Source organism: Adiantum capillus-veneris, chromosome 12 (assembly GCF_014529385.1).
Source record: "Adiantum capillus-veneris isolate H3 chromosome 12, ASM1452938v2, whole genome shotgun sequence".
In the NCBI taxonomy this organism is placed as follows: Eukaryota; Viridiplantae; Streptophyta; class Polypodiopsida; order Polypodiales; family Pteridaceae; genus Adiantum; species Adiantum capillus-veneris.
In genome coordinates this window covers 22,190,514-22,200,672 of record NC_140942.1, presented here as the reverse complement: position 1 = coordinate 22,200,672, position 10,159 = coordinate 22,190,514, and the positions used below count along the sequence as shown (strand labels likewise).

At 45.3% G+C, this 10,159-nt stretch overlaps 3 protein-coding genes across 3 annotated transcripts; all 3 read right to left on the bottom strand.

The window, feature by feature from the left end:
* Positions 1-4,084: 4,084 nt before the first annotated feature.
* On the bottom strand, positions 4,085-4,525 carry LOC147445450 (uncharacterized). Its single transcript, XM_086526032.1, has 2 exons — positions 4,495-4,525; positions 4,085-4,428 (listed from the first exon to the last, which is right to left on the bottom strand). The coding sequence occupies exon 2, from the start codon at positions 4,307-4,309 to the stop codon at positions 4,085-4,087; it is 225 nt and encodes a 74-aa protein (XP_086382158.1). The 5' UTR covers positions 4,310-4,428; positions 4,495-4,525.
* A 1,919-nt stretch (positions 4,526-6,444) lies between these two features.
* Positions 6,445-7,752, bottom strand: LOC147445449 (uncharacterized; the record flags this gene model as incomplete). Its single annotated transcript, XM_086524588.1, has 1 exon — positions 6,445-7,752. A coding segment is annotated over one exon (1,062 nt), but the record flags the coding sequence as incomplete, so codon positions are not given.
* Positions 7,748-9,014, bottom strand: LOC147445448 (uncharacterized). The gene has a single exon (XM_086526031.1). The coding sequence runs from the start codon at positions 8,682-8,684 to the stop codon at positions 7,755-7,757; it is 930 nt and encodes a 309-aa protein (XP_086382157.1). The 5' UTR covers positions 8,685-9,014; the 3' UTR covers positions 7,748-7,754.
* Between the last annotated feature and the right edge of the window lie 1,145 nt (positions 9,015-10,159).

The window sequence follows — 10,159 nt, the reverse complement described above, 5'->3', positions numbered from 1 at the left end:
CATAGAGTACCTAGAAAACCAGCCACAATACCCACACAAAGCCTGGGTATAGAGATCCATTCATCCATCCATGATAAGGATGCCTCCTCAATGCTCACAATATTGTGGAATGGATCTGGTACAAGCTTTCTCTAGAATTGGATACCCGCATAATAGTGGATCTCCTCTGTAGCTCTCTTTGTTCACCAGCTGGGACCTGGAAGGTATGGATCCTACTAGCTCTTCATTGTATGAGACATTGAAAACTGCCAGCTTGGTGAGACCCGACAGACTGATTGGCAAAGACCCTTGAAGCTTATTGAATGATAAATCCAACACCTCTAGCATCGACAGCTTCCCAAAAGCTTCCGGTATGGGCCCTGCCAACCTATTGTGAGAGAGGTTCAACTGCACCAATGTAGAGAATTCACCGAGCTCAGATGGAATGACACCCTCCAGATAATTCTGCGAGAGGTCCAAGAATCTAAACTCTCCCCATAGAAGCCCAAGAGTCCTTCCCACTCCCTTCATGACTAGAGATGAAATTTCCCAGGGTATTGAGGGGCAATCAAAAAAGATGCTGGACACATTTTGAAAGGCTGGTAAATGTACATTGTGGGGGATGTTTCCAGAGAGCTTGTTGTGAGAGAGATCGATGACGACCAAGGATGGCATGAAGTCACCTAGAGACGGTGGGATAGAGCCAGTTATGTGGTTGTGAGCTAGACTCAACACTAAAATAATTGAGGTACTCTGCAAGGATGAGAACAAGATCTTCAAATCACCTTCAAGCTCATTGTAGCTCAGTTAATAAGATTATTGGAGAATATTCTATGACAGAACCTGGGATGGTTCCGTTCAACTGATTATTATTAAGCCTTATTCCCAACATAAATTTGGGAAGATTTGGAGGAATTGTGCCAATGAGATTGTTATGATTAAGATGAAGAGTGAATAGGTTATTTGCACATTCCCCTAAAGAAGCTGGAATCTGCCCTACCAGCTCATTGTAATGTAAAAGTAACTTATGACTTTAATAAGTGTGGACTTCTTTCCACCTACCTCTTTTCCCAAAGTCCTTATACCTAATTCCCACATGACCCCTTTTACCTATGCAAGTCTCAACATGTGTCTATTCCCACCTACCTATAATTCACATGTGATGGATAATCCTCACTCCCTCAACTTGTATATAAATCCCATTAGGTGCCCTCATTTGTAACAAGGTCTTCACTCTCCATTCAAGTGCAATCCATTGTCATTGCTCTATTTCTATCTTGCACTTTCTTATGTATTGACATTAGTTAATAGTGATATTAATCACATTTAAGTTAATCTCTAAGTTCTCACATGGTATCAGAGCAATAGAGCTTAAGATTAATTTTTCTAATTAGCGCTAAGAGTCTTCCATCTCTCTAGCTCACACTCGAAGCCTCACTCTCCATTCTTTTCAAGGAATCCGGAACCTCGAAAGATGGCCAAGTTAGCTTCTTCATCTTCCGCATCCACCTACAAGCCTCGCTACATTATCGACAAGCTTAACGGCACTAACTACCAAGTGTGGAAGATTCGGATGGAACTCTACCTCACGCAGATGCAACTTTGGGACGTCACGTCAGGAGTCGAAGAGCAACCTGACCACCCCGAAGACCCCGAAGACAAAGATTCAACATACTTCATCGACACCTATAATACTTGGCATAATAGAAACAATAGTGCCAAGATGGAGCTCATTCTCCATTGCCAAGATCGGCAAGTCCAAATGGTGAAAAAGCTAACTACTACTAGCGCCATTTGGAAGTTCTTCGAGAAGAACTACGAGCACACTGACCTCGTCTACCAAGTTTCCCTGATCAAGAAATTGGTAAACACTACCATGCAAGAGGGTCAGTCATCCTCCAAGTTTTTGGAGACGTGGCAAATACTTCTAGATGAAGTACTTATCTCAAGGCTTGCCATCCCTGAAGAGCTTCAAAGTATGCTCTTATTGGTTTTTCTACCTGCATCATGGAGAGCCTTTATCACTACACAAGCCACCACGGCTAACTTGCAGCTACAAAATCTTGTAGCCAAGATCCATCGAGAGGAAACGCTTTGCGACCACACTAGCAGCTCGCAGAAGTCCACGGCACTTGTCACTATGACAAGAAACTCACGCCCTTACAATGGCAAGAAGCCTCAACATTCGGGCCCTCCTCGACAACACAATAATAGTGGAAGAAAGTCGCAAGTTCAAAGCCACCACAATCACCAAAATTCAAAGCAATGCGCCAACTGTCATCGCTTTGGACACCTCACAAAGGACTGTCGGCAACCACGCAATCAAGGTAATCGTCCTATCTCTCACCCTAATCTATATCCTTCTTACCCTCAAGGGGGGACACGCCATGGCCATCCATCTCCTTTTATTTATGGTCAACCTCATTATGCTGACATATCTACTTATGATAGCCCATCTTATCCTTTGCAACTATATGCCACTATTATAGCTACTTCATATCCCAATATCTGGCTACTTGATACGGGCGCCACCCATCATATGACATATCACCTACACTGGCTATCCAACATCACTTATCTAGAACACCCTCTAGAAGTATGCCTCGGTGATAACAGCATCCAGCTCGCCAAAGCCTATGGAGATGCTGTCATTAACCTACCTAATGGCCTACACACCACTATTTCTCACGTATATTATGTCCCTGGTCTCAAGAAAAATCTCATCTCTGTCAGCGAGCTAACCGACAATAGCATCATCATCAAATTCATGCGAGAAGGCTGCCACATTTTGGGACTAAACAAAAAAGGTAAGTATGTCACACTTTTGGTGCCCAAAACTGGGCGTCTTTATCCATTGGGTGACTCATCGCTGGCACATGCATCTGCATCATCCATAAAAACACAAGAAAATACACTCAAATGGCATTATAGACTAGGATATACTTCTCAACATTTTTTGCACCAACTCACTCATCGCCAACTTGCACTAGGTCTTCCCAAGAACCTCACTCACGTCACACTTTGTGAGGTCTGCATTCTTGCTAAATCACATCATGTCCCATTCCCCACTTCATCATCACGAGCCACTGCACCTCTCGACCTCATCCACTCTGATGTTTGTGGCCCATTGCCCGTCAACTCCCTCACTGGCAATAAGTATATGCTTACTTTTATAGATGATTTCTCAAAATACACAACTACTTACTACATGGCCAAGAAATCCTCAACATTCTCTCATTTTTGCACATTCAAGGCATTAGTTGAGACTAAACACATTAAAACTCTCCGCATAGATCATGGTGGGGAATACACTTCTCATGCATTCAAAGATCTATGTCTTTCTGCTGGTATTCGACATGAATTCTCCATCACCGACCACCCACAACAAAATGGTCGTGCGGAGCGCAAGAATCGCACACTATTTGAAGCTGCTCATGCCATGCTTCTCCAAGCTAGCCTCCCAGATGCCTATTGGGAAGAAGCTACCGCCACTGCATGCTACATTCAAAACCGCATTCCATCCACCCGCAATCCTACTACTACACCCTACACCCTCTGGCTCGGTCACCCATGCCATGCTTCTCCAAGCTAGCCTCCCAGATGCCTATTGGGAAGAAGCTACCGCCACTGCATGCTACATTCAAAACCGCATTCCATCCACCCGCAATCCTACTACTACACCCTACACCCTCTGGCTCAGTCACCGACCTCATCTTGGCCACCTTCGCATCTTTGGAAGCATTGCATACCCACTTGTGACGCAACCTTTATCAAAACTCTCACCACGTGCTCAACGCACAACTTTTGTCGGCTATGGTGATCGCTTTGGCATCAAGGCATACCGCCTCTATATCCCAAACCATCACAAGTTTATCTTTGCCTGCACCATCATCTTTGATGAATAATTCATCATCTCAGGCAAATCTTCTCCACCATTGCACCCTACGTTCTCATCACCAATCCACTCTTCTCATCAATCTTTGTTGACGGCCTCACCTACACACACACCCCTGCAAATTTCCCACCCTTCTAGGCACAATCTTGAGCCTCCCTTCACCATCCAAAGGCCTTTCCTCATCGCCCATCCACCTCCTCGTGTCTCGCATCATGCACAGCCAATCGGCAACACTCTTGCACCACCTCTTGCACCCATCTCCTCACAGTTGACACCATCACCAACACCGTCCATCCCGACTGTCGCTACTTCCATCACACTGCAGACACTCAGTGCTCCACCTCGTGAGCTCCCATCACCTTCGCTACCTGTCTCACCTTCACAATTGCCATCTTTTTTCCACAACTCCCACGAAACCTTGCCAATTACTCCCATCCCAGCAGATGTCGATGAAGTCGAGCCTCATAGCTCTACTTCTGCCACCTCGCCATTGAAACACACTTCGGCTATACACTTGGACCAAGCCGCCTCTAGCTCACATGGTCGCACCCGCTCTCTTTGAGAGATCTATGAAGCCACCAATTTCTCTGTTGTCCTCAGTGATGGAGTGATTCTTGAACATCCACCAGAGCCTCTTGAAGATGCCCTTCCTCTCTCTGTTCTCGATGCCCTCGCTTCTAGCAAGAGCACGGAGTGGTATGCTGCCATATTGGATGAACTCCAAGCCCTCAAAGAAGCTAACACTTGGGAGCTTGTGCCACCTCCTAAGAATCATAACATTGTCTCTTGCAAATGGCTCTTAAAAAAAGAAATACCACCCCAACGGCTCAGTTGATCGCTACAACGCATGCTTTGTCGCTCGCAGCTTCACTCAATAACAAGGTGTGGATTACTTCGACACCTATTCACCAATACTGGGTATGACTACATTTCGGCTTCTTATTGCACTTACTGCTAAGTTTAATCTTCTTTTACATCATCTTGATATAAAAACTTCCTTCTTACATGGCTTGCTCCAAGAGCTCATCTATATGCTACAACCTCCTCATTTTGAAGACCCCCACCACCCTGATTATGTATGTAAATAGCATAAGCCCATTTATGGCTTAAAGCAGTCTGCACAAGAGTGGTACATCCGCATGCACCACTACTTGCTCAAATGTGGCTGGGAACGTCTTATGGCAGACTACAATATCTACATATGGCAGACCTCTAAAGGCATGTCTATCTTAGGCCTCTTTGTGGATGACATTCCTCTTCTTGGCACATCAGAGTACATGTTGCTACAAGCAATTGATTGCATCTCTCATGAATTCCCAGTAACCGACAAAGGACCTATGACTTATTTTCTCGGCATTGAAGTCATAAGAGATCCAACAGGTAAATTTATCCAATTATCCCAATCCAAATACATTGAAGAACTCCTTCTCTTCTATGGTATGTCTGCTTCAACCCCTGAGTTTACCCCTTTGCCTGTTAAGCACAAGCTTGCTCCTGAATTTCATGATTACACTCACACTGATGCACTCTACTACCCATCCTTCCATTTCCCAAAATTCTGCGGACAATTACGTTATCTTATCTCTTGCACCCGTTTCGACTTTGCTACACAGGCCATATCCTCTCTCGCTCTATGTCAAAGCCCTGTAAAGTGCACAAGCAAGCTGCAAAGCGTACCCTTCGCTACTTACGCACCACTCAACACTATGCCTTCACTTACTATTACGACCCCTCTAGCACCATCTCTATTTCAGGATATGTTGATGCCAACTGGGCTAGCGACAACCCTCGATGTTTTTCTACAGGAGGCAATGTATTCACTTTGGCTGGTAGTCCTATCTCTTGGCAAACCAAATGACAATGTTCTATTGCAAGTTCTTCTACTGAAACGAAATACGTTGCTGCTGCTCTTGCCTTCCGCGAGGCTCTTTGGATCTTTGAATTGATCAACGAATTGAAGCTACCCTTCAATATCTCGACTGATCCAATCACTCTTTTTTGTGATAATCAGTCTACCATCGCACTTACAGAATCACCTTCCTTCTCATCTAAGCTCAAACACATTAAGATAAGCTTTCATCTCTTGAAAGAATTAGTCGCAAATGGCTTCATCAAGCTAGTGTATGTTCCATCTGCAAAAAACAGGACAGACTTTCTCACCAAGTCTGTGCCCGCCTCTACACAAACAGCTTCATCGCGTAACATTAAGATAAGCTTTCATCTCTTGAAAGAATTAGTCACAAATGGCTTCATCAAGCTAGTGTATGTTCCATCTGCAAAAAACAGGACAGACTTTCTCACCAAGTCTGTGCCCGCCTCTACACAAACAGCTTCATCGCGTAATTTGAATTTGATCCACACTGGATGAACTTCTCATTGAGGGGGAATAGCATGTATCTATGGCATGGCTACTTCACAAAGCTTTTTTGTTCATCAACCTCAATGCGCTACAACGAGAAGTCTACCCTTAAGGGGGATGTAAAAGTAAGTTATGACTTTAATAAGTGTGGACTTCTTTCCACCTACATCTTTTCCCAAAGTCATTACACCTAATTCTCACATGGACCCCTTTTACCTATGCAAGTCTCAACATGTGTCTATTCCCACCTACCTATAATTCACATGTGATGGATAATCCTCACTCCCTCAACTTGTATATAAATCCCATTAGCTGCCCTCATTTCATTTGTAACAAGGTCTTCACTCTCCATTCAAGTGCAATCTATTGTCATTGCTCTATTTCTATCTTACACTTTCTTATGTATTGACATTAGTTAATAGTGATATTAATCACATTTAAGTTAATCTCTAAGTTCTCACATGTAAGACAAGTCGAGTGAAATCCACTGCACCAAGGGTAAAGAAATGCCTTTGGCCGAAGTTGTGCAGGTTAAGCCCAATATGTGCAGCACGCTGTCTAGTTCACCTGCTAGTGAATTGCTAGAGAGGTTGATATTTAGAAGAGATGCGAAGCTGCCAAATTCTGCAGCAAACCCTGTGAAATATTTATTTGAGAGATCAAGGAGGCTCAATCTTGTGAGGTTCACCTGCTTCGCTGGTACTTTCCCAACCAGATGGTTGTGAGACAAGTCTACTTCGAAACGTCCATCTAAGACCTTGCCGTTGAGGAAACCTGTAAGATTGCAGGCACTGAGATCTAGCTCCAAAATTGTAGGGGCGAGCTGAATGTCAGCAAGCGTGATGGACAACGGGTTGTTTTTCATTCTGACAGTTCGAAGCTGTGTGAAGTTATGCAGGGCAAAACATTGTAATAAATCGCAGCCAGTGATGTTGTTATCCGAAACATCTAGCATCTGTAGTGTCTTATTGAGCATGGAAAATCTGGTGCCACATTGCACATCATCTGATTGTAGACCCAAAGAAGTCAGCTGCAGGTTGTATATTTGCGGATGTCGAAAGACCCAATCAGGAATTTGTGTGCCGTTAAAAGAGTTCCCTGTGCCAAGACTGAGGATGCCAAGATTATGGAGATTTTTCCATTCATCAGGTATAGAACTGGCGAATCCGTTGGAGGAGAGATTGAGGATTTGAAGAGATGGGAAATGGTCAATCCAGGGTGGGAATGGGCCGGTGAAATCATTGGATGAGAGGTCAAGGGTAGTGATATTGATGAGCTGTGTGCAGTACTCCGGGTGAAGTAATTCAGCTGTGGAGAGCCTGTTGTTTATAAGTTCCGAGGAGACAAGATTGGTGAGCTCACACAGCCAATCCGGCAGAGCGCCCGAAAGACCGTTTCCTTGTAGGCGAAGTCTCTGGAGATTGGAGAGATGAGAGATGGAAATGGGGATGGGACCGGAGATTTCAATGTTGGAGAGGTAGAGGGATGTGAGAGCTGTGAGGTTGGAGGATAGGATGTTGTCTACTGAAGGCCGGGAGAGGATGGAGTTGGAAGAGAGAGTGAGGGATTGCAAGTGAAGCTGGTAGTGGGGAGGGGGGCAGAAGATACGAAGGAGGCGTCAAAGAGAGAGAGATTGTGAAGGAGAGGGGTGTGGAAATTTGGGAGGGGGTCCGAGAAAGCACAGCCGGTAAGAGAGAGGGTTGTGAGGGAGGGGAGGTGGAGGAGGGGGAGGAGGGAGCAGGAGATGGAGGGCGGGTTATTGATGAATGAGGGGGTGAGGTGAAGGTGGTTAAGGAGGCGGAGGAAAGAGAAAGAGGAGGGGATGAGGGGACCAGTGAGGACAAGACTGGAGAGGGTCATGAGGGAGTGCAGCAATGGCAGCTGCTCCCCGAAACATGCAGGAACTTGAAAGGCTTGATCGGCGGGATGGATGAGACTCGAGAGCTGAAGGGTGGAGAGGAGAGGCAAATTACAGAGGGCCTCCAGAGATGACGTTGCAGCTGCTGATGGAAGTATAGACAGCTTGTAAAAGTAGAGAGAGAGGGCTGTCACACGCGCATAGTAGGCGCCAGCTTCGACGACACTGCTAGCTGCAATTACGTTAGTGTGATTGGCAATATTGCTGGGGTTGGTACTGCAGGTGACTCCCTCCCATGTGCAGCAATCGCGCTCGCCGCTCCATGACTCATTGAGATACAACATGCTGCTGCTGCCACCAGCTGCAGCTGCAGTACTTGAAATTAGAGCAGCCGGTGCGGCCGCCGCGAAGGAAGCGAGAGCTTGGCCATCCGATGGGAAGCAGGAGGCTACCCTGATGCTCTGCTGAGGGGTAGCTGCTTGCACACTACCGCCATGATTACTGACCCCATTCGGCCAGCTGACTACTGCCGCAAGCAGAAATGGTTGCACGCTTATTATTGCAACCGTCGAGCAGGTACACTCTAAGAGCATTCTAATCCTAAGAGCGCTCTACCTCATGTGCTACACTCGACCTTGCCGCTTCCATTGCTTTTGTAATCCTTACGGTGAATCTAGAAGTTGACAAGTCAAACGTCTGAACCAAATGTCCAAGACTCCACAAAGTCAAAACCTGTGATGAGACAAAGGTACTAGACTCCTTTCCCACTAGGCAAGGGTGGGACGACTAATTGACACGGACCTCCCAAGTAGGGATCAATGGTCCCTATCAAAAGACGTCGGCGCATATGTGATCAGTTGTGATCACAATGTGATCATCATATGACGTGATCACGATGTAATTTTTCTATAATCATGGAGTGATTGCCATGTGATCCAAGCAAGCAGTATGTGATCCATAGAAACGTCAAAATTTGGGCTTTTCTTTATATAGTTTATGTATGCACCTAGTTTCAAGTCTCGACAAATAGCTTAGTGGTAAGGCATTTGGGTAAGGAAGCTTGAGGTGGTGAGTTTGAACCCTAGCACCCCATCTTGTCACCAGTCACAAGCGATCCCTTCTTGCCGCTTCCATTGCTTTTGTAATCCTTATAGTGACTCTAGAGGACAAGTCAAACGTCTTGAAACAAAAGTTCAAGACTCCACCAAGTCAAAACCTCTTATGAGACCAATTTTTCCAAAGGTACTACACTCCTTCCGCACTAGGCAAGGGTTAGCCCCCCCTCGGGACTAATTGACATGGACCTCCCCAGTACGGATCAATGGTCCCTATCAAAAGGCGTCGGCGACACTCATCTACGTAGTTGGATAGCGGATGTGATCAATTGTGATCATTATATGATGTGATCATGGTGTAATTTTTCTATAATCATAGAGTGATTGCCATGTGATCCAAGCAACCGGTGTGATCCAAATGTGATCCCTATGTGATCCAAATATGATCACTGTGTGATCCATAGAAACCTCAAAATTTGGGCTTTTCTTTATATATTTGATGTATGCACCTAGTTTCAAGTCTTGACGAATAGCTTAGTGGTAAGGCATTGGGTCAGGAAGCTTGAGGTGGTGAGTTTGAACCTTAGTGCCCCATCCGTGTGGTGTTTTTATCTTTCCAAGGTCCATAAGATTTCATAAAATCTTAAAATATTCTCCTTGTCGATCGGACGGTCTTGGATGGATCTTACATGCCAACCCTTGATCCCCACTAGGAAAAGGGTGTCAGTTAGTCTCGTGGTTAGTGCCCCCTTGAACATGTCATCTGTTAACTCCTCTAGCCCCTCCCTCTCACTAATAACTATAACTGTCAAAAGTGGAGGAGATACATTAACCCCTACCACATTACACTCTTTCATACACAAGAAGATAGGTTTGCGGTTGTCACCCCTAACCTCCGGCCATGCTGTGTGCAAAACACCTCTTGTAGTGATTCTAGAATCTAGCCTTTTTTTTTTTGGTAGCGGTACGTGCATTCCTGTTGGGGCACATACAAGAGTGTCTTTGGGTATCAC